Source organism: Globicephala melas, chromosome 4 (genome assembly GCF_963455315.2).
Source record: "Globicephala melas chromosome 4, mGloMel1.2, whole genome shotgun sequence".
In the NCBI taxonomy this organism is placed as follows: Eukaryota; Metazoa; Chordata; class Mammalia; order Artiodactyla; family Delphinidae; genus Globicephala; species Globicephala melas.
The window spans coordinates 83,879,024-83,904,165 of NC_083317.1; the positions used below are offsets into that span (position 1 = coordinate 83,879,024).

Genomic DNA, 25,142 nt, shown 5'->3' on the forward strand with positions numbered 1-25,142 from the left:
CCATTTGTTTGGAACACAGGGCTATGTAGAAGAATAGTGGGAACCAAGACTGGGAGTTTGGTGCCTTCCATACCAGGCCAAGTATTTTGAATGTGGTGGGGACATGCTAGGCAGCATCAGCTGGAACGGTTGAGACAGGAAGCAGGAAGTTTTGGAAGGACCTCTTTGGAGGCAGCCAGGCCAGAAGCTGTGGGACTGAATCAGAGTAGAGCAATGGGAATGGACAGGAGGAAGTATAGATGACAGGTCCTCCAGGGGAAGAATTTGGCAGCTTTGTGGTGACTCTTGGAGGTGGAAAGCAAAGGAGAAGGAGAAGGCAAGAATGATAGGTTATAAACCTGGATGACAAGAAAAATGGTGTCAGTCATGGAGCTCACAGGTCAGGAGGGAAGGCAGGTGGAGTGGGGAGATGATTTGTTGGCTCCACCATGTTTATTTTAAATTGCCAATGGAGGATCCTGCTAGGAGTGACTAACTAGAGTTCTGGAGAAGGAAGGTCAAGGCTGGAAACAGATTTGAGCTGGCAGCATCAAGATGCTGGTTGATGTGTCAGGAGTAGATGAAATGACTTTGGTCTGCATTCTCTACCCCACGAAATTTCCATCTCCTAGGATAGCCTTTAACCTATTCTGTAGTCACATAATGATATAACTATATTGTATATTATATTTGTAAAGTCTGCACTTTCACATTTATTTATTTTTAAAAATTTTTTATCTTTTTGTGGTACACGGGCCTCTCACTGCTGTGGCCTCTCCCGTGGCGGAGCACAGGCTCCGGACGCGCAGGCTCAGCGGCCATGGCTCACGGGCCTAGCCGCTCCATGGCATGCGGGATCCTCCCGGACTGGGGCACGAACCCGTGTCCCCTGCATCGGCAGGCGGACTCCCAACCACTGCGCCACCAGGGAAGCCCTCACATTTATTTAATCATTTACATTCTCATACCCAGTTGATGGGTCAGAATGGATCAGAAAAGCAAGATTTTAAATGACTTGGTCAAGATCACAGAGGTGATCTTGCCACAGATGGCAAATTTGGGTCTTAAGCCAGAACTTCTCTTTCCCAATTACTTACATTTTCTACTATGACACTACAGCCTTTCTTGTTGACGGGAAAGTATCTGAAATATCCTATAAACTTAAAAGAGCTAAAATTCCAGTTTTAAAAAAGAAAAGTTTGAAATACACCTTTATTGAAACCTGTCTGATTTTTAAATTTTTTAAATCTTTATTGTCAGAGAGTTAAAAGATGTTGATATCCCTAACAACTAGTTATCCTTAGGTTGAAAGTGATGTTTTCAGAATCTCAGTTACTGAATAAATGAATGTCTTCTAATTTTTCTTCAATTTCCCCCCTTTCTCCATAAAGATGTAACCATAGCTGTAACATATAACCGTGATGGGTCACACAGCATGCAGGTAAGCCTTTTTGGTTTTGTTCTACAGCTCAGAGCTGAATCTGATCTCTGTCATACTAAGTAGAGTATTTTTTAACTCTCTACTTTCTCTTAAGCCATTGATTATTATGACTATAATTAGGAGAATGTCATGAGCTTTTATTTCAGACCAATTTGGAGAAATTACCCCCTATACAGTTTCTGATTATTTATTCAGTTTGTCTGTGGGGTTCCTTAAGAATAAAAGATGGGTTAAAAAATAATAATAATAATAATAGTTTTGAATCCGACACGTAATAAGCCCCTAAATTATGTGAATGTATTTATATCTAAAGTAGTAGTTCTCAAATTTTTTGGTCTCCAGACCTCTGTGCACTCTTCAAAGTTATTGAGACTCCCCTAAGAGCTTTTGTTTGTATTAGTTACATCTATTAATATTTACCATTTAGAAAATTACACAGAGAAAAAAATTATTATGCTTTTAATGTACGTTTTTAAAATATACATAATGTGTAATTTACCATTTTAACCATTTTTAAGTGTACAATTTAGTGGCATTAAATACATTTACATTGTTGTGCAACCACCATCCATCTGCAGAACTTTTCTCCTCTTCCAAAACTGAAACTCTGTACCCATTAAACAGTAAGAGCCCACTCCCACTTCTCCACCCACCCCTCCTCCAGCAATCACCATTCCACTTTCTGTCTCTGTGGATTTAACTACTCTAGGTACCTCATATAAGTGGAATCATTCAGCGTTCCTCCTTTTGTAATTGGCTTATTTCACTTAGCATAATGTCTTTGAGGTCCTTCTGTTGTTGTAGCATATGTCCAAATTGCCTTCCTTTTTAAGGCTGAAGAGGTCCTTCTGTTGTTGTAGCATATGTCCAAATTCCCTTCCTGTTTTAAGGCTGAATAATATTCCATTGTATGTATATACCACACTTTATTTATCATCTTTCAATGGACACTTGGTTTGCTTCCACCTTTTGCCTATCGTGAATAATGCTGCTATGAACATCGGTATACAAATATCTCTTCGAGACCCTGATTTCAGTTCTTTTAGGCATATACCCAAAGAAGTAGAATTGCTGGGTCATATGGTAATTTTCTTTTTAATTTTGGGGGGAACTACCATACTTTTTTCCATAGTGTCTGTACCATTTTACATTCCCACCAACAGTGCACAAAGGATCCAATTTCTCCACATCCTTCCTTGCCAACAGTTATATTCTGGTGGGTTTTTTTGTTTTGTTGTTGTTGTTTTTCTTTTTTTTAAGAAACCATTCTCAGGTGTGGAAGTAGTATCTGACTGTGGTTTTGATTTGCATTTCCATAATGACTAATGATGTTAAGCATCTTTTGGTATGCTGATTGACTATTTGTTTATCTTCTTTAAAGAAATGTCTATTCAAATTATTTGCCTTTTTTTAAAAACCGGGTTGGGTTTTTTGTTGAGTTGCAGGATAAACGGAGAAAAGTTTATTACAAGCACACATTCCATTAGCCAACAGAGCAATAACATTATCACGTGTCCTGCAATCTCTAGAAAATTCCACTGTATACTTGAGAAAATGAGGGTAAAAAAAGACAAATAACATTATGTTATTATGAAATTGTTTGACTTTGTGGAACTCCTAAAGGGGTTTTGGGGACCCCAAGGGATCCACAGGTCATACTTTCAGAATCTCTAGTCAAAATTTTTATGATAGACCTCAATTTTCAAAAGTCCATTATACGGGCAAAATGAAATGCTAAAAGGGTTAAAAAACAATATGAGAACTCAACCAAATTCCTATAGTAAGTATATATTCAGAGAATAGAAAAAATCATTTTTAGTACGAGCTAAGAGATTTCAAATCCTGCAAAATGAATTTATCAATGATGTGCTTTAGATTACCCAACGCTCTGAGACACATTGGTTTTCTTTCTCTGAGATTCAGACAAATGATGGGAAATCTACTTACTTTAGTATGTGAGAGTTGCAATTCATATTGGTACCTCTGGTTTAGGAACCCCTTCTTATCCCTTGGTAAATGGTAAATTAAATTGCAGATTTGTTCTAATCTGCTCATGGAACTACATTCACGAACTTAGAATGTGCTTCTGTAGATCTTTAAACAAAACTGTTCCCAATCTAACCTTTACGTCCTGAGAATTCCACAAACATTCAAATGGCTGTTTTAGTAGGTTCCAAAGCAGAGAAAAATGTCATATTTTTTAACTTAGGATAGATGAGAACCATGTATAAATACTGCAGTGTGACCTATTTCACTTTAGCCTACATAATATATTTGAAAAGAATAGCCACAGGACTCTGACACTAACATGGGAATTGAAATGAAAAATAAAGAAAGAAGATTTAAATGAATTTTCTGTGTGTAAGGGAAATCTTTTTCTTGAGTGCGTATATGAGAAAGCATCCTTTTAAACAGAAAGGTTTCATGTCCTTTTGTCAGCTTCCTTGGAAGGTTAAGTGTGAAATCTGTTCTTCGGTACCCTCTCTCTCAGAGTAAGAAAATTGTGGTCAATCTCCAGCTAATTTATCTTCTTAAATCATAACTGAAACCCATGAATTGGATCTACATGCTGGTAAAATCTATCTAATTATGGGGTTCTGGCTTTTTTCATTATTAACTTTGGCACAGTAAAACTAAATTTGACTTTGGGTACTCAGAAATGAGTACTAACATGTAATATACTCAACTGAATTTTAATAATTTTGCTTACTTTGATCTGTATTTCTATTTCACTTTTTTATTGATATTCTTAAATGAACCTTTTTCTGTAGCAGTATGATGCTATAGATATGTTCTATAACTTTTGTTTTCCTTTTAATTATCTTACTGCTGTTTCTTTCTAGAGTATTTTGTTTATGAATCTTAGGAGGAAATTTCCTACATGACTTTAAAAAAAAACATTTTACCTATTACCTTTTGAAACTTACTAGTAAAGAATTGATTTTGATTTTAATTCTGTAGGGTTGTTCATTTATTTTATTTTAAGGATCTTATTTTTCTGTTTTTTCAGATTGAAGATAAAACTTTCCATGTCCTTGGTGATCTTTGCAGTGAGGGAGACTGCACTTACCTGAAATCTTCTGTTAATGGAGTTGCTAGTAAAACTAAGCTGGTTATCCTGGAAAACACTATTTACCTATTTTCCATGGTAGTGTCTTTTCTTTATAATAACACTGTTGTGGGGGCTTCCCTGGTGGCGCAGTGGTTGAGAGTCCGCCTGCCGATGCGGGGGATACGGGTTCGTGCCCCGGTCCGGGAGGATCCCACATGCTGCGGAGCAGCTGGGCCCGTAAGCCATGGCCACTGAGCCTGCGCGTCCGGAGCCTGTGCTCCGCAACGGGAGAGGCTACAACAGTGAGAGGCCCGCGTACCGCAAAAAAATAATAATAATATAATAACACTGTTGTGGAGATTGGGAGAAAATTGCTTGACCAGAGGTATTCCACTGAGATAGTAGAAAGATCCTGCTTCCTTCTCTCACTGCTGTGACCTTTTCTCTGTCTCCCTTTCAGTCTATTTCTTTGTCACATTTCCACCTTCTCTATTTCTCCATTCATCCCTTTTGTTCTCACAGATTCTCACTGACAGACACATATCCATTTCTTCCTTTAATTCTTAAACACCCTTACCCCCTTTTTGTCAGAGCGAATCTCCCTGCTCAGGGGGCAGTGTTCTCTCAGGGATTTGAGGCCTGAAAACTTCCCCCAATCACCATCCTCCTAGCACTGGGAATCCTGGGGACTTGGGAGGGTGACCATTGTGGGAGGAGTCTGTGGACCGAATACTCCTTAAGGGGGCGGTGGGTGGGGTTAGTGGTGGTCTCGTGGCAGTCAAAGGATGGTTGGGGTAGGCTCGGCATGGATTTGGTTAGGAGCTTGTTAGAAGACCTTGGTGTTCTGCATGGGCGAAGAAAGGGAATGGATTATCAGATATACTGTGGCCTCTTCGGAGTCTTCTCACATTTGGGAACCATCTTCCAGACCACAGTCCTTTGTGATGAGATGCCTTTAGTATTCCAGTAATCAAACTATATATTTGGAGTCAAGGTTGATCTCATTTTACCAGGCATTTCTTGCCGTAGTCAATGTGCTAGAACAATATGATGGCAGAGGCCGTAGAGTGGAGTGGTGAAGGCCATGAGTTCTGGAGTATGAAGCTACTTGGGTTCAAATCCTGGCCCTACCAGCATCTGCTTGACCTTGAGCAAGTTAAACTCTCTAGGCTTCAGTTCTCCCATCTATGAACAGAAATAAATAAATAACAGAACCCAACTCATAAGGTTGTTGGGACCATCAATGACATTATATGTTCATACAGTTGTTAAGAAGAGTTCCTGGCTTAGACTAAGCACCTTCTAGTGGGGTTGCTACTAAAAATGGCTTCCAGACAGTGGCTGTCTTTTACCGACAGTTATATCCTTTAATTCTTTTAATCCCCTGTGAGGCATGTATGCCATTACTTCTTTACAGTGGGAAACCAAGACTGAGGGGTTTAGTGATTTGCTCAAGGTACAAAGCTAAACTAGAACCCTGGTATTAAAGATGACTGATATTTAACAAATAGTTTGAAAATAATCATCACCTCAGGTCTATTAGTAAAACTATAGTGATCTTAATTTCATTTCTGATTTATGTTACAAATATATGCCCCATAAATATCATTTCTATTTATAGGATGGCAGTATTCAGATTGGCATTCCAGTCCCCAGATACTTGTCCGCAGTGAGCTCAGAAGGAACCCAAGGAGGTGCCATAGCTCCTATGACTGGAACTGTTGAAAAGGTAATGATGTGAACGTATGTAGAATGATGTACAATAAGTCCTAATAAATGTCTTTGTTGAACTTTGTTGTATATATTCTTTTTCCCCCTCTCTAAATCTTGCTCATAGGAAAGCATCCATTTCAAGAAAACAAGAGGATCTATTATAGATTCAAGTTCTATATTACAGTGAAAATACCATTTACCTAATTTTTTTTTTTTTTTTATGGCTGTGTCGGGTCTTCGTTGCTGCGCGCAGGCTTTCTCTAGTTGCAGCGAGCAGGGGCTACTCTTTGTTGCGGTGCACAGGCTTCTCATTGCAGTGGCTTCTCTTGTACGGAGCACGGGCTCTAGGCACGCGGGCTTCAGTAGTTGCAGCACACGGGCTCAGTAGTTGCGGCTTGCGGGCCCTAGAGCACGCGGGCTTCACTAGATGGTGCGCGCGGGCTTGGTAGTTGTGACTCCTGGGCTCTAGAGCGCAGGCTCAGTAGTTGTGGCGCACAGACTTAGTTGCTCCACCGCATGTGGGATCTTCCCGGACCAGGGATCAAACCGTGTCCCCTGCATTGGCAGGCGGATTCTTAACCACTGTGCCACCAGGGAAGTCCCCATTTGCCTAATTTATGATAAAGACGCTTCTTTGAAGTGGGAATTTCCATCAAAGTGCAAATAATCAAGGTTGTCTTTATATGATTAAAATGACACATTCACCAAGCATTATCCAAAATTTGAATGGTATTGGTGAAGAACAATGTGGTTTGGTGTTGAATGCCACATATATTCAGAGTTGAGATCTTCCAATGGTGGTAGATCAGTAGTCTCCTTTTATATACTTACATATAGTAGAGTCCCCTTAAATGTATTTAAGTCATAAAAATTCAACTGTATGTTCTTGGTACCCATAAATAAAAGAAGAAAACAACTATTTAAATAGTGTGAGTGATTTCACCCACCATTCCTGTCTGGAAATGTTTGCCCCAGAAGGGCAACAGACTTGAGGGACTTGGACCTGCCTTTTGCTCATTCAGTCTCAGTTCCCACAGGCCTCTTGTAATATGGGCATCCCTACTCAGGGTGTACTTTTAAACATGCACTTTTTTCCCCCATAACTGACCTAAACCCAGATCATTGATTTCATTGAATGCTACTAAAGTTATCACCCAGCATTGGGTGATTGTGGGGCTCTCAGACATGTTTCTCATTTTTCACAGTTTTGACTGTACACATTGACTTCAGAACCTAACTCTACTGTGTGATGTTTCTGAAAACTACTTGATAACCATGTTAACCAAGAAGACAGTAAAACCATATGGGATATATGAGTTCATTTATACTTGAAAAAAGGAAAATAGAGATATTTTTCTGTGTTGCCAGTAAGTTTAATTCTTTCACATGAAGATTGTCTTTGCATTTACTACACAAGGCCCTAAAGACTTGAAACACTATCCTAAACAACCTAAAAACTAGAAAACCAGGCAAGACCCTCCACCCTGCCTGTCGTGAAAACATTTAAGTGTAGTACAGGCATACAGCAGAGAGATTGCAGGTTTGGTTCCAGACCACCACAGTACAGCAAGTCACATGAATTTCTTGGTTTCCCAGTACATATAAAAGTTATGTTTATACTACACTGTAGCCTGTTAAGTGTGCAATAGCAGTATGTCTTAAAAAAAAGTGTACATACCTTGATTAAAAAATACTTAGATAGATGTATAACTGAATCACTTTGCTGTACGCCTGAAACTAACACAACATTGTAATCAACTGTACTCCAATATAAAATAAAAATTTTTTAAAAACCTGTATTGCTAAAACATGCTAACCATCATCAGAACCCTCAGAGAGTCATAATCTTTTTACTCATAGAGGGTTTGAAATTTTGCAAGAATTACCAAAATGTGACACAGAGGCACAGAGTGAGCAAATGCTGTGGGAAAAATGGCGCCCATAGACTTGCTTGATGAAGAGTTGCCACAAACCTTCAATTTCTTAAAAAGAAAAAAAAAGAGCAATATCTGTGAGGCAAAATAAATGTGAAGAGCAATAAAACGAGGTGTACCTGTAGTCAGTCCTTCCCCGTTGGTGACATGTCTTGTCTGTGTATTCATGAAAACACAAAAGGATCTTGAAATACATTAAGTGTATTCATCTGATCCAAGGAAAACTCAGTGGGTTAGGGGGCAGGGATGGGTAGCTAAGGAGTGCCCCCCACTGACAACAGTGCCCGCAATGCCAGACTGACCTATGGGTCTCTGAGTTGTGCCAGTATGTTTGTCTTTGGCAGATAAGACAGCCACACAGACACATACTTCTGCTGTGTACATTTATATACCAACTCCGTGGACCACAAAGGACCTCTGCGTTTTTAAATATTAACCTGTCACTCTGACTCTCTAGGTGTTTGTGAAAGCTGGAGACAAAGTAAAAGCTGGAGATTCTTTGATGGTTATGATCGCCATGAAGATGGAGGTAAGTGAAATCACGGGTTCACTTGCCAAATAAACTATGGGAGCTATCAGTCCCAATCATTCTTTTGTCTTATTTTGTAAATTAAGACCATTTTAAATATTAAGAACCATGGATTGATGAAGCCTTAACTGCAGGAAACAAAACCAAACCATCCTTCTCTTACATTTTCATTTTGTGAGATTGTGCCTGTCATTAGTGATTCTGAAATTATCAATAGCTTAGAGTCAGGCAGTAACCCAACAGAATATTAGCTACTGGTATTTTCTAAGGCCATACCTAGGATGCCAAATATCAGTATCAAAGTGAAAACCTCAGTCAAGTTAAATTAGCTGTTTAGGTTTTTAGATGGTTAGAAATTGTAGACCATTGGTTCTGAGCCCTGGTCACAAATTGCACCGGGGAAGCTTTTTGCAAAAGTACCTCCCAGACCAGTTGAACTGGGATTTCCTTTAGGGGAGCCCAAGGATCAGTAGTTTTTAAAAGCTTCCCAGGTGAGAGTCTACTGTGAAGCTTGAGCTGAGAATTACTAGCTAATTCAGAGCTTCCCAATTATTGACCAGATGCATCAAGGTAGTGATTCTTCTCAATCCCCAAGCGCACCATAAAACTGTTATTATTTTCTCTGTGTGCTGTGATATGAGAAAGGTCGGGAAGCACTGATACATGACAAAACATCAAAATAATTGGCTTCATTTTTCACTTTTCATGTTTCTTGACTTGGTGTGTGCTCAACCCTCATTAGCATCACAGCCATTGTTTGTCATGCCTTTTGTCTTTGCAGCATACCATAAAGGCTCCAAAGGATGGCACTATCAAGAAAGTGTTCTACAAAGAAGGTTCTCAGGCCAACAGACACGCTCCTTTAGTTGAGTTTGAGGAGGAAGAATCTGACAAAAGGGAAGCAGAATAAACTCCATTAAATAAGCGGCCAATTAAGCAGCCTCTTAAGTGTAGTATCTCTACACCAAAATGGGAAAGTGCCTTCCTGCTTTTCTCGGGGTCTGATGACCAGCACTTTTACTAAATGATTGTATGATAGCGCTTAAAACCGTTTCGTATTTAAGAATCATATACTTGGGTCACAAATACAATAAATTATCTCAGAATATTTCATACTAATAAAATGATACTTTTTTATTGGGAGACAATATAGTTTGTTTCTGCCTCAAATTTTATACAATGTAGTGTTTTTAGGAAGGTGAGCAGCAACTTGATCAAAGGAGAACAACTGAAAAAGAAAAGGTCATTTAACTAAATGAATTATTTCCTAGTCACAGTCACGATGAAAATGGACAGTAACATATTTCAGAGACAGATGCCATAGCACTAAACCTAAGAGTTTTTTTGCCAAAGAGTAACTTCTTAGGTAGTTTAAACACATGGATGCTATTTGTTTCTTGTTTTTGTGATTGGAAAGTTTCTATCTAGACTGCCTCTGCCTTTATTGTACTTTCTAAGCTTGTATAAATATATATACACACACACATGCTTTTGTGTATATGTATTTTATACACCTACATATTATATGTTTAAATTGTATGCTAGAACATATTTTTTCTAGAAATGCACTTTCAGTCCCCTGCATTTTCAGGTATCCACTGAAGTGTTAAATATTTGTTGAACTGAGTTCTTACTGCACACATGAGATTATGTTAAATGTTATAGAGAATACAAAGAAATTTAAAAATATGGTCTCTGTACTTTTAAGATACTGATGATTTAATTGGGGAAATAAGACATAATCATGTCGAAAGTTATGTGGGAAAACAGTCAAATCCACAATTAAGCAATTCCATTGTCCAGAGAGTGGTGAGAAAGGTACCAAATACTAAATTTGGAAACACTGAGTTCTCAAGTAAATCTGATCACACAGCTTAGTTAGAATGTCCATTTTTCCAAAAAGGCAGCATGAAACCTAGCACACTAAGACATGGATGGGGGTGAAGGCTGATGGCATATGACTGGGGCAGGACATGTCTTCTAGGAGCTGGGGGGAAGAGAGTCCTGTGGGCAGGCGTGCTCAGGGTAGGTTTCATTAGGAAGGAGAACCCAAGGGCAGTAGCAGGGGTGCAGGGGGGTTGCAGACTAGAAAGGAAGGAGCTGTTGAAAATGAGTAAGTTGTGTTCTATATCTGGGAGCAGATCTGCCCGATTGGGGTGGGAGGTGCTTGGGGGTTAGGGAGGGACAATAAGAGAAAATGTATAAAATTTAGGTTGGGACCAGATTTTTTTTTTTCTTGTGGTAAGCGGGCCTCTCACTGTTGTGGCCTCTCCCGTTGCGGAGCACAGGCTCCGGACGCGCAGGCTCAGCGGCCATGGCTCACGGGCCCAGCTGCTCCGCGGCATGTGGGATCTTCCCGGACCGGGGCACGAACCCACGTCCCCTGCATTGGCAGGCGGACTCTCAACCATTGCGCCACCAGGGAAGCCCGGGACCAGATTTTAACTGGCATGGAATGGCAGGTTTGGATTTTATCTTGCAAGTTGTGGTTACACTGAATTATTTTTCAACAGGGAAAGCAGTGATTTTGAAAAAAATTATCTGGCTGTTAGTGCCCCTTTAAAAACAACTTTGACATTATTTCACAAGGTTGAACATTTGTATACCCTGTGACCTAACATCCCACTTCAGAAATGCACAAATGCACTTGTGCACCAAGAATGTTGATAGCCACATTACCCATAATAGCAAAGCACTGGAAACAGTCCGAGTTGGCTGGCAGGAGGAGTAAATAACTGGAATGGCGCACGGTTGAATACTATGTAACAGCAAACTAAACAAGAGCATCAACGCGGTTGAATCTTGGATTCATAGTAGTGAAATAGCACATACCAGGAGATATACACAGTATGGTACTACCTTTACAGTCTTCCAAAATCAGCAAAATCAACTATATTCATATGTGTAAAATAAAGCTATATTCTTTCTTTTTTTTGATTGAGGTATGGTTAATTTACAATATGGTGTCAGTTTCAGGTGTACAGCAAAGTGATTCACTTATATATCCTTTTTCAGATTCTTTTCCATTATAGGTTATTACAAGATATTGAATATAGTTCCCTGTGCTATACAGTAATTCCTTGTTGCTATTTTATGCATAGTAGTTTGTATCTGTTAATCCCATACTCCTAATTTACCCCTACCCCCCTCCCTCTCCCCTTTAATAAAACTACATTCTTTAAAAAGTAGAATAAAAAATTTAAAATTAAAGACAGTGATTAACTCCAGGTATTAAGCAACGGGTTGACATGCGCGAAGCATGTACAGGTAGATGCAAGTTACTCTTAATGTTCTAGTTGTGGGGCTGAGTGTTTGGTTGGTTATATTTATTATGCAATTATGTTACAAAACTAACATGTTACAGATGATTCAAATAATGTTTTAGAAAATTTCATCCGGCAGTAACTTGCAAGTTGAATGGAGGAGGAGAAGACTAGAGGCTTGAGAACCAGTTAGGAAGAGGTGCTTACAGATAGATATTTAGGCATGAGGTAGTAAAGGAAGAGGCCATCTAAACCAGTGCTTTTTTTTTTTTCTTTTTGGCCACGCCACGAGGCCCTGGGCAATGAAAGCACGGAGTCCTAACCACTGGACCACCAGGGAATTCCCTAAACCAATGCTTTTAACTATAGTTTTAGCAGCACAGTCTTCTGCCCTGCCCAAACAAAACTTCCTCTGTTGACAAGAGGAAGAAGCAAAGGTGCTCTGGTGGAAATTTGGGGTTGCTGTATGCTCCCTTTCATATCCTTCAGGGGAACAAGATAGTTATTCTCTGTTTCGTTGTTGAGGGGCTATGTAGATCACAGGTAATAATGTGTAGAGAAGGAATTTGAAGCCAGCCATCCCAATTACCCACATACTGGCGAAATTCTTTGAGATCATCGCTGTAGTACTGTGTGAGCAGAGTTCCTTTGCACATGACTGCATCTGTTTCTTCTAAAACATTCAGGGCATTTGCTGTATACCAGGGCCTCTGGAAACAAAGATGGTAAGAAATGGTTTTTGCCCTTGCCTCAATTAAAGCGAAAGAGGATCCAGCTGTATAGAATAAAGTACTGTAATTGATGGTAAGCAGTATAATATGCTTGGGCACCAGGTGCCACGGAGGGGCTCAAATGAGTGGAGTAATAAATTCTACTTTGGGTCAGGAAGCTGAGGGAGCGCAGTGATATTTGAACTGGGCTTTGGAGGAGAGCCATTTGCCAGAGGGAGGAAGAAGGTAAGACCAGGCCATTGCAGGGAGAGGGACTAGCAGGGCTAATAATAACAGTGAGGTGTGAAAATGCACACTGTTCGGGGCACAGAGGAATCCAGCAGAGGCTGGACCGTGGGGCGTGGCCGAGCAGGGCTGGGACGTGGCTGTCTAGCCAGGGAAGGACTTTATTCTGGGGGACGTGGCTGCCTAGCCAGGGAAGGACTTTATTCTGGGGGACGTGGCTGCCTAGCCGGGGAAGGACTTTATTCTGGAGGCAGTTGGGAGCCCTGCAGATTTTCAAACAGACAGGTTTTTCAAAGTTATTTCTGTCCACAGTCTGGAATACAGATTGGAAAGTGGAGGGAGACTGGAGACAGTGTGTCCAAAAGAGGCACCAAATATGGAAGCCTGGCCTGGGTGGTCCAGGTCCAGAAGACAGGCCTCGGTGTACATCTCCTTGACTTAAAAGTAGCTCTTCTTTTGGATAAGATCCATTTATAGGCATGGATCAAAACCTGAACCATATTGTTGGAAGAAAGTCATTTGTTACCTTATCTTTGACAATAGCATTCTGGATACAGTGTGTTTAAGTCTGTAATAACCAAGAAAACAAAATCTAAGAGCCCTGATAGTTGCTTTTTAGTCACTGAGGAAGCCACATAGCATTGTAGACAAAACAGCTTTGGAATTACAATTCTTGCATGCAGATCTGAGCCTTGCCACTTACTGTAGTGTCTTGGGCACGTCCTTTACTTCCTCTGAGCTCTATCTGTGAGCAAGGGTAGTAGCACTACCTCACAGAGTTGTTGTGAAGATTAAATGAGAAAATACAGAGGCTGCCTTTAGCACTGTGCTTGAAACATCATTTATACTCACCTGGTAGTTATTAATTTCTTAACTTCAGCTATTGCTTGAGAGCAATTGAGAAACTGCTCTAAATTAAGCCCAGCTGATCATCCTTGCCAGCCAAATTCCCAGGTCCCATGGTGGTGAAAAATCCTGCCTGGTCATGCATCACTCTGTCCCCTCTCTTCACTCCCTCCCTCAGCTCTAGCCTGCTCCAGGGCCAGCCAGGCACCTGTCCACCACAGGCAGACTGTGGTGCTGCCAGGGGAAGCCTCCGTCAGCCCCACACCCCCACACCCCCCACCGTCAGCCACAGTCAGCTGCCAGGCTGGCATGTTCCAGAGCCTGCCTGCTAATGGGACAGAAGCACTCCCAGCAGCAGCTCGCCTCTTGCACAAAGGCTGGGCCTGCGCTTGCTCCATCTTCCACATCGGTTGTCACACACGTGTGTAGCTGGTACTTGGAGGGGAGACCTTGGTATCCGGCTGAAGCCTGTTTGAGTGGGCATTAGTGTTCCGCTGGGCAGCATTGTAGGGAAGTCTCTTACTTAGCTCAACTATCTCTTTTTTTCTTCTGTGACTGGCTTCTCTTGCACATGTGCCATTCTGAACTCTCCAGTAGTTCTCTTAGGAATATTGGACGTTGGAATGTGCGTCTGTGTTCTGCCTACACGTGGCACTTCTGTTGTTGTTAAAATATTTACAGTGTTGATGGTAATACTTTGCACTTCTGTTGCACCTTTCATCAGAGGATCTCAAAAAGCACTCCTAGATATTCACACTAAGCTTCAAAATACCCAGGAAGAGGAAAATGTGATTTTAAACTGTGTGGTGAGAGGGGAGGAGATGGATGTCCCCAAATGCTTTGCTCCAAGCCCAGAGCACGGAGTCTTGGGTCATTAGTCCCTTCCTGCTAATGACACACTGCTCCCTGAGGGCTGGTCCCAGGGAGTTGCAGCCGTGGGGTTAGCAGTTCTCCAGCGACCTGCCCGGGCTCTCTCGAAGTCTCCAGCTGGGTAGGAGCAGTCTTGCCTACCCACCCCCACTCCCTGTGAGTTACCCTGGGGACACCATTTCTTCTGGACCTGGGCCACTGTGCCTGGGCCGCTGGCAGTGCCTGGGCCGCTGGCAGATCATAGCCCTGATACCAGTGATGACCCTGTCACCCTGACATTTGTCTCCCATCTGCTGGATCCTAGGAATCAGAATGTCTTTGTGCCTCTAACTGGCTCAGATTCCCGCAGTGAGTTGCCCTCCCCTTAAACCTCCAAGCACAGCCTGGATGTAACTCCCTCCCTCCTAAGATGGCTAACATTCTCTGTTCACACCACCGCTGGTTAGTATTTTGCTAAACGCTTTGATGAGATTTGAAATAACTCTCATTCCAAATACACCACTCCCACCCCAGAAGAAGATTTTAAAAAACGCTAACAACAACAAAGAAAGGTAACTTGTTACTTCTCTGTGTTCCCAATTATTCTTACTCCTTTCTCATTACCACCTATATTATAAAATCACATGGTTGAGCTTCCCTGGTGGGGCAGTGGTTGAGAGTCCGCCTGCCGATGCGGGGGACACGGGTTCGTGCCCCGGCTCCGGTAAGATCCCACATGCCACGGAGCAGCTAGGCCCCGTGAGCCATGGCCGCTGAGCCTGCGCGTCCGGAGCCTGTGCTCCGCAACGGGAGAGGCCACAGCAGTGAGAGCCCCGCGTACCGCAAAAAAAAAAAGAAAAGAAAAAAAAGCACATGGTTTTCTCCATTCCTGAAAGCATGCTTCATGTTAATTATAATGCAGACCGGCACCCGCCTAAGTTTGTTCCCCTGTTACCCATCTGGCCCCATGCAGAGCTTCGCTTTTTGATATGCCCGTCTAAACAGACTCATCCTCAATTGCCCTCCATCTTCCCTGCTCCTCTCACAGGCCCGACCCATCACACACCTTAATGCTGGAGTCATTCCACCCAAATTCAACACATCAAATAATTATTGAAGAGCTCTTACACGCAAGATAAGTCATAGATCTTTATTTAGTTCCTTAGCCACGTAAATATTAGTCTCTTCTCAAATAAGTATTAACTTAATTTTGGAATAGGTAATATATTCCCATGATTCAAAATCCAAAAATGTATATTAAAAGATACACAGTGAAAATCTCCCTCCCACCCACACAGCCCCCTCACCTCTGCCAGTAGTTAACCACTATTTTTTTTGGCCGCACTGCACGGCTTGCAGGACCTTACCCGCGCCCTCGGCAGTGAAAGCATGGAGTTCTAACCATTGGGCAACCAGGGAATTCCCTATTTGACCACAATTGTTTGTTGTGTATCTTTCTGTTACCCGAAAACTGAGCTCGCCTCGGTGGACCAAAAGACACAACCAAGCCAAAGATTGGGAGAAGGAAGGGTTTATTACTCACAGCAGGTAAGGAGAACACCGGGATCTTTCCCAAAGCAGTGTCTCCCCAAACAGCAAAACTGGGGACCTTTTAACCACTTAACCACTAAGGGTTCTTAACCACTAAGGGTATGTGCATATTCATACAGGGGCTTGGGTGGTGAATGTATGTTCATGAAGGGAGCTGGAGCCGAGGAGAATTCGGTGTAGAAGTGGAGCAAAGGTTGGCAGAGTCCAAGCTTTAGTTGATTGAAGTCACAGAGGGTCAGAAAAGGTCAACATCATCATTCCCCAAATTCTGACCAGTCTGGGATCTTAGCTTGTAGTTAACACCGGTGTGGGGATCTGAGTTCCTGCAAACAACTCAGATATGTATTAGATTGTTAGGTATATCCCTTGAAGAGCACTCTGTTGACTATTGTTTCTGAACTGCTTTTCCTTTGTTTCTCCCTTCTACAGTAAAAGTCAAGCTCCGCACTTTGCTTTTTTATTTAATAATGTGTGTTAGAGATCCTTCCATAACAATATATAGGGAGTTTCCTTATTCTGTTTCACAGCTGCATGGTATTCCATTTGTTCCACCAAATGGATATAATTTACTCAATCAGACCGTTATCGGTAGATATCTAGACTGTTTTTAACATTTTGGTATTATAAAAAATGCTGCAGTGAATAACTTGACAATACCTTATTTTGCACATACTCAGTTATATCTGTTAGGATAGATTCATAGAAGTGAATTGCTGGGTCAAAGACCAATTATAAAGTATTGAAAAATTAAGCCGCTGACCGAGCCTGCTGCTCTCTCGCTACTGCTTTGGCTTCCCGGCTCCCCCCAACCCCCCGGATGGAGAGGGCGGCCCGGCCGTAGATGGTCAGATAGCTTCTAGCTCTCGCCACCCACCCCTGGCCCCAACCAGCACAGAGCAGATGGCAGCAGCAGGCGAAGAGGAAGATGACGGGACGGCTGCCGGCCTGTGTGGGGGACTGTGGCACAGGGTATACAAAACTAGGATATGCTGGAAATACGGAACCACGGTTTATCATCCCTTCCTGTATTGCTATTAAGGAGTCAGCGGAAGTGGGTGATCAAGCACAAAGGAGGGTGATGAAAGGTGTTGATGACCTAGACTCCTTCACTGATGATGAAGCAATAGAAAAATCTACATATGCAACAAAGTGGCCAATCCGCCGTGGTATAGTTGAAGACCGGGACTCGATGGAAAGGTTTATGGAGCAAGTGATCTTTAACTATTTAAGGGCGGAACCTGAAGACCATTATTTTCTTTTGACTGAACCTCCACTGAATACTCCAGAAAACAGGGAATATACTGCTGAAATAATGTTTGAGTCCTTCAATGTTCCAGGCTTGTACATTGCTGTACAGGCTGTTCTTGCCTTAGCTGCATCCTGGACCACCAGACAAGTAGGAGAACGGACGCTGACTGGTACAGTAATAGACAGTGGAGATGGTGTCACTCGTGTCATCCCTGTGGCTGAAGGGTATGTGATTGGCAGCTGTATTAAGCACATTCCAATCGCAGGACGAGATATAACATATTTTATTCAGCAATTGCTGAGAGACCGAGAAGTAGGAATTCCTCCAGAGCAATCCTTGGAAACTGCTAAGGCAGTAAAGGAGAGCTATAGTTATGTCTGCCCAGATTAACAAGTATGATACAGATGGATCAAAGTGGATTAAACAGTATACTGGAATCAATGCTATCTCAAAGAAAGAATTTTCCATTGATGTTGGATATGAGAGATTCTTGGGACCTGAAATTTTTTTTCATCCAGAGTTTGCTAATCCAGACTTTACTCAGCCTATCTCAGAAGTTGTAGAAGAAGTAATTCAGAATTGTCCTATTGATGTCAGACGTCCTCTCTACAAGAATATTGTCCTCTCTGGAGGTTCAACCATGTTCAGGGACTTTAGACGTCGCTTGCAAAGAGATTGGAAAAGAACTGTAGATGCCAGGCTGAAATTAAGTGAGAATTGAGTGGTGGTAGATTGAAGCCAAAGCCTACTGATGTACAAGTCATTGCATATCACATGCAGTGATATGCAGTTTGGTTTGGAGGATCCATGCTGGCTTCCACACCTGAGTTCTACCAAGTATGCCACACCAAAAAGGATTATGAAGAAATTGGACCTAGCATTTTTTTGTCACAATCCAGTGTTTGGAGTCATGTCATAAAATTGGCTTCATAGTTATTGGGATTAGGGAGGTGGGGAAGAAATAATCTTTCTGATTACCTGTTTTGTCTGGATGGCTGGTTTTGAGGTTGTAAACCTGACTTGAAATAATAAGACCAAACATAATAATACAGAATATTTTAATAAGTATATCAACATGTGAATGTAGAGGAGAGCCAAAATGATTAAGTGATTTTCTTTAGATTGAATATTTGAATCTTATGTGTAACAAAAAGAAGTGTGTTTTAGTTCTTTCTGTGCCCTGGTATTTTGTATATTATTGAATTATCCAAGATTTGATGGGATTTATTGGTATGTAGATAGCTCTATAATGCTTGAATTGTACACTCTGAAGTGTGCAATGCAGGAGCTTGTTTATATTTCATACTTTTTATACTCTGAGGAAAAAACGTCAAAGAAAAACTAGTATTTGAGGGAAAAAAAGTGACCAAGTAAAAGACAAATACAAAAAATAGCCTATGAGACTTGGCTTACACACACACTCATGGGATTCCAGTTATTATGAAGTGCTTCCATACCCTGTGCCCCCCAATGGTTTTCTTTGCAAGTGCTTTTGGAACTAAGAAGCTAGTATCTTGGATTAATTGATGCCTGCTAGTGCTTTCTGATTCCTTGCATTCTGTTTCTCTCTTTAAAGGAACAGTAAAGACAAGGAACAGTAAAGACAAGACTGTTGGACCAGCATTTCTGCCGTGTCATTTCTTATTAAAAAATGAATAATTTGATTACCCAAATTGGTATATTTAAAGCCTAACACCATTCTAATTTATTTTTTTATTAACTTATTAATTTATTTATTTTTGGCTGAGTTGGGTCTTCGTTGCTGTGCACGTGCTCTCTCTAGTTGTGGCAAGTGGGGGCTACTCTTCGTTGCGGTGCGCAGGCTTCTCATTGCGGTGACTTCTCTTGTTGCAGAGCACGGACTCTAGGCATGCGGGCTTCAGTATTTGTGGTTCGCGGGCTTAGTTGCTCTGCAGCATGTGGGATCTTCCCGGACCAGGGCTCAAGCCTGTGTCCCCTGCCTTGGCAGGCAGATTCTTAACCACTATGCCATCAGGGAAGCCCACAAATTTCTTTTCAATACTTGTTTCAAGCTCTTTAATCTCTTTATAAGTTAACTAATAAATCTATTTTCTTCAAACCTCTGCAGTAGTTCTCTAAAAATCACAACCGTTGGTTAGCAAGCTGACTTTTTTATGTGCTCTAAACAAATAATTGTGAACTTTTAATATGTTGAGTGCTTTCATTTTGATAACTGGACCTCCATTTGATATTTTCATTTGTGTAACTCATTTGCAGTTTGAAAATTTTTTTACTTCCAGTCCCTGACATATCATGGAAAGTTAATTTTCATTGCATTTTAAAATATCTGGATCATAAAGAACAAGTGATGAAAATAAGTTAAAACTGAAAAAAATTAAGCTAAAACCACCAGTATTTGAAGGTATTGTTACTGTGCCCACAGTAACAACTCACCTTTATAAAGCATTTTAGGGTGTACTGACATTTTATCACCAAGAGAGGTATCAACACTGCTATCCTCATAGAAATTTGAAGGAACTGAAATTATAAGAAACTTCAAAACGATCATACTTTGCATAGTTACTGGCACCAAAACTGAAACCAAGACTTTTCATTCCAAAATTCTCTGCTTTCTAACTATATAATGCTGTCTCCTGAAGTAGCCAGGCCGGGGCAGGGGTAGGGGGATGGGGGGGGTGTGAAAGAGGCAATTTTATTCATCCACAATTTATGTTCTCCTCTTGTTACCGCACCAAACTGGGGTCTGCTTGCCCATTTGTAGTAAAGCCAATCTACTGATACCAGGTTGAGTTGAAGGAAAGCGCAGCATTTATTGTAAAGTTGCCAATATAAGGAGAATGGGTGGCTCATGCTCTAAGGCCCCAAACTCCCTGAAAGTTTTCAGCAAAGCGTTTTTAAAGGAGTGGGGGGGGGTGGGGGTGTGTCTCAGGGCAAGTGATCAGCTCGTGCACAGTTCTCTGATTGGCTGATGGTGAGGCAACAGTGTGGTGCCACAGGGGTTGACATTATCAATCCTCAGGCTCCAGTAGGCCTGGGGACCATGTGCTCATGATCATCAAGTACTTAACATGTTCCATTTGGTGGGGACTTTCACATCTGTAAAATAACTCGGGAAATGTGCATCAGATACAATTATCTACTTACTCCAGAGAGGAGCTAAAGCAGAGAATATGGGGGAGGGGTCTGTCCTGGGAAGGCCCCATAGGGTCCTGCTCAGTTACACTCTTACCCATTTTCTGAAAGCCTTCCCTCCTTGGCTGAGTATCCTCTCACTCTTTCAGATCTCCACCCAGAGAACTTAATGGTACCAGGGCCCCAACACTGGCTTGACCAGAGGATCACAATCATGCTACTGGCCAGATCAGTCGCCTTTAAAAACTCAGTGCAACTTAAGGTGTAACTGGAACCTTGGAAATAAAAACTGTTCTATTCAGAATGGGGGTTAACATTAAACTATCCTCCAAACAAACCGATCCTCTGATGGCCTGATTTCTCGAATAAGATTATCCACTGAAACCTCAATAGAAATACCGTGTTTCAACATCGACAAGGAATTTGTTAATTTCCCAGATGAAAATCCCTGGGAATGTGTTAACTTCCCAGAAATTGGATGATAGATGGAGGTGATGAGGTCCACAATTCTCAGAGATTTATATTCCTTGAAAGGACTTTGGAAACATCTGATATTTGGGAAAATGTACTTCATAGGTAGATTCAGTGATAGTTTAGTTCTTCTAAGCAGAAGTGTAAAATTTTACCCTCCTCCTGGAGAATTGTGAAGACAGATTAAGGGAAAAGATAGGACTCACCAAGGCCAGTATTTCATTTATAAACACTGAAAGAATTAAAAAGACAATTTCCTTATCAACTCTTTGCTTTTTTAGATGTTTATTCTTGTATATTTTGTACACTTTTATTATTTGCTAATGTAATTCTCCTTTCAAAAAAAAATCTGACCTGCTTAAAGAGATGTATGAAAAACATTAAAACTACACAGTGGGATCCACATGTAAGAAAATTTTATGGGCAAAAGTATTTGCTCCTTCCTCCAACAGAACATCATATACATGTGCACAGAAATTTGATTTTGTTATTAAAACAAAAGTGGTTTGATCTCTTAGAGACACTAATAGAACCCACAGAAAAATATATCAATGCCTTAATGATGATTTCTTGATTCACAGTGAGAAATGTACCTGTCACAAATCAGAATACTTACATTGATTTGACTGGTGTGTTTCTCCTGGTATGAAAAACACTTGGGGGACTTCCCTGGTGGTGCAGTGGTTAAGAATCTGCCTGCCAATGCAGGGGACATGGGTTTGAGCCCTGATCCAAGAAGATCCCACATGCTGCGGAGCAACTAAGCCCGTGCGCCACAACTACTGAGCCTGTGCTCTAGAGCCCGTGAGCCACAACTACTGAACCCATATGTCACAACTACTGAAGCCCACATGTCTAGAGCCCATGCTTCCCAACAAGAGAAGCCAGCAATGAGAAGCCCGCGCACCACAACGAAGAGTAGCCTCCACTCGCTGCAACTAGAGAAAGCCCACACACAGCAACGAAGACCCAATGCAGTCAAAAATTAATTAATTAGTTAATTAATTAATTTTAGGAAAAAGGAAATAGAGCATTTCCACAGTAATGGAAAGTTCTGTTGGGCGACACTCATATGGACCATGTGAGTCACAACAACTTCTGTCCCTTGTGATTTAAAAAAAAAAACAAAAAAACTTGGAAACCAACTTATAATAATGAGACTTCTTGATGAGCAGGGACCCAGATAAAAGCAGTTTGGTGTGTGGTAAAAGATCTGACAATTTGATTCATCTCTCTCCACAAAAAGAACGCATACCGTTTGGGGCTACAGAGCCCCAAATGGTTGAAGACAAGCTACCAATTTTCTCCCCTGGAATTTCTATTTTTAAAATTTTCATTTGCTGATCCTTGTTTTTAAAAATATATTCTTTCTTTAGTTTTATTAATACCACCATTAGCCTATTCTCCCTAAGCCTTCCTGATAATAAGAATCACTTGGAGCGCTTGACAAAAATAGGTTTCTGAGGGACTTCCCTGGAGGTCCAACAGTTAAGTCTCTGCGCTTCCAATGCAGGGGGCATAGTTTTGACCCCTGGTCAGGGAACTATGTTCCCACATGCTGCTGTGAAGCCAAAAAAAAAAAAAGAAAAAAGATTTCTAAATAAATTTCTAAGGGAAAGGCCTGGCATTCTGCATAGTTAACAAAGGCCCCAGGAAGGTTTGGAAACGACAAGTTAGTTCACTGCAACTCAAAATGTAAAGTTCCTACAAGCCACCTGCATATCCTGATTCCATTGGTCAAGAGAGGGCCCGAGATTCTCCTTCCTAACAAGCTCCCAGGCGTCTAGGCTGGGGACCACACTGAGTAGCATGCCTCTGTGGCTCTCAGAAAGTGCTCCAGGGCTAGCAGGATGAGCAATAGCTGAGAACCTCTTAGAAATGCAGTCTCAGCCCCACCCTACACCTACTGAATCAGAAACTCTGGGGATGCAACCCAGCAATCTGTTTTAACAAGGTCTCCAGGTAAGATTTGATACATCCTAAAATTCAACAACTACAGATCTAAAGTTATGCTTAGCTGCTTCTTAACTGTTTCTGATGAGGAAATTATTTCATTTGAGATGAACCTTTGCATGTTTCTAATTTTATTCGTCTTGTGTACATTTAGACAGTTTAACTCCATTTGAGGTGGTATCTTGCTAGCACCATTGTAAAGGGTTCAGGAAACATTAGCAAGAAAGTCATCATGGAGTATTTTGGGGGAATTTGTTCCTTTTTATCTTTTTTTTTTTTTTTTTTGTCTGCACCGTGCATCATGTGGGATCTGAGTTCCCCGACCAGGGATCGAATCTGCGCCCCCTGCATTGGAAGTGTGGACAGTCTTAATCAACGGACTGCCAGGGAAGTCCCTGTTCCTTGTTATCTTTACATTTAATTTTTAAAGATCACTGAAGAAAGCATTTTGTATTAATACAAGGTAATGGTTAAGATGCCAATACAAATGCCCAAAGGGACCAAATAGCCAGATGACACCTGTGAGTGAAGTGATGGGTTCAGGGAGGAGCTTTGGCCTCAGAAAACAGCTGCTTCTCAGCTCCACCCAGTCAGAGCCAGGCTGTGCGGGAATGTGGGTACATCTTCCAGCCGCTTAAAAGAAGTCAGAAAGCCAACTTTTCACGTGAAATCTCTTGATTTTTAAATGGTGGCAAACTATTCAGGTTTGTAAATATTCTGTGTGCCTAACAAGCTAGGCTTCTGTTAGTAACTCTACCTTGGAGAAACTAGTCCTAGTCCGGGAGGTGATAGGCTGGCCTTCTCCCTCTCTGTGCATCACTGAGACTTATGTCTGTCTCAGAAAGAAGAGAGAGCCAAGCCGAGGTCTATCCCCAGCTCTGGGGGTCCACAGCTGTGAAACCCCAGCTGAAACCACGTACCATTATCCTGTGCAAGGCCAGTCAATTCTTCCCTTTAAGTAGCTCTGAGCAGCCAAGGGCTAGTGCTCATGGAACTATTTGGAACATTCTAAATTGGGAAACGGACAGTTTTACATTGTGTAATCCACCTGGAAGCAAACAATACCTAATAGTCAGGATAGTGGTTCTAGGGGCAGATTCAGATTTTGTGGGTCCTGAAGATTATACCATTTGGGGCGACTCTAAGAAAAAAAATGTGAAATTATGAATACAAAATTAGCTATGAAAGTACACAGAGGTCTTAACCAAAGGTGGGAAAATGTTTACTTTTGCAAATTTTACAGAAAGCAAATGTCCAGGCCCTGGAGCTTCCCAAGTGTCCTGGCACATCCCCCTCTGTCCTGGTGACCACTGGTGTGCAGGTAGGGGTTGGGATCAGGTCTGCAGGTGTTCTGCTGATGTTCTGTTTCTTAACCTTGGTGGGGATTCATTTTACAATAATTTATTAAGCTGTGCACTTATATTTTTTGCACTCATGCATATTTCATAATTTAAAAAATAATTTGACTCTTTTCTAAGTCAGCAAAAATACTAATTTCAGGGACTTCCCTGGCGGTCCAGTGGTTAAGACTCCTAGCTTCCACTGCAAGGGACATGGGTTCTATCCCTGGTCAGGAACTAAGATCCCGCATTGGCCAAAAAAAAAAAAAAAAAACTCATTTCATTGGGAAGTAGATCATCAACAAATATTTGTTGAATGAATGAACAATAAATGAGTGTTTTCAAATCTGTTCAGCCAATATATGTCAAGGGCCTAAATGTGTAAGGATCCCTGCTAGGTATTGTGTTATTAAATACTTTATAGTATTTAATATTTAAGTAAAAATTAAAATTTAATAAAAGAAATAAAATAATTATGTTTTATTTCACCATTTTTAAAAAGTTAATCTTATTCTTTCACTATTTTATATATAAATAACTAAAAATATAAAATATTATATATATAAGCCGGATACACACTTTTTTAATTTTTTAATATTTATTTACTTATCTATTTATTTATTTATTTTGGCTGCACCAGGTCTTAGTTGCAGCACCCGGGATCTTCGCTGCAGCATGTGGGATCTTTAGTTGCGGCATACGGGCTTCTTAGCTGTGGCATGCGGACTCTTAGTGGTAGCGTGTGAACTCTTTAGTCGCGGCCCACATGCGGGATCTAGTTCCCCAACCAGGGATTGAACCCAGGCCCCCTGCATTGGGAGTGCGAAGTCTTACCCACTGGACTACCAGGGAAGTCCCTAAGCTGGATACACACTTTAAAACAAAGAAAATATATTTAAATT

At 41.2% G+C, this 25,142-nt stretch overlaps 1 protein-coding gene and 1 pseudogene across 2 annotated transcripts in view; both read left to right on the forward strand.

Annotated features, from left to right (window-relative positions):
- The window catches only part of MCCC1 (methylcrotonyl-CoA carboxylase subunit 1), a 64,863-nt gene extending 54,184 nt beyond the window's left edge, over positions 1–10,679 (forward strand). The window contains exons 15-19 of one of the 2 annotated variants that reach the window (XM_030862615.3): positions 1,371–1,420; positions 4,431–4,568; positions 6,094–6,201; positions 8,577–8,648; positions 9,430–10,676. In XM_030862615.3, coding sequence (XP_030718475.1) covers positions 1,371–1,420; positions 4,431–4,568; positions 6,094–6,201; positions 8,577–8,648; positions 9,430–9,558 — 497 coding nt within the window. In that variant the 3' untranslated portion in view covers positions 9,559–10,676. Of the gene's footprint in view, positions 1–1,370; positions 1,421–4,430; positions 4,569–6,093; positions 6,202–8,576; positions 8,649–9,429 lie in introns of both variants that reach the window. The other variant, XM_070045476.1, reaches the window with a different exon arrangement.
- Positions 10,680–17,038: 6,359 nt separating this feature from the next.
- Positions 17,039–18,537, forward strand: LOC115856393 (actin-related protein 3 pseudogene; annotated as a pseudogene).
- The last annotated feature ends 6,605 nt before the right edge of the window (positions 18,538–25,142 follow it).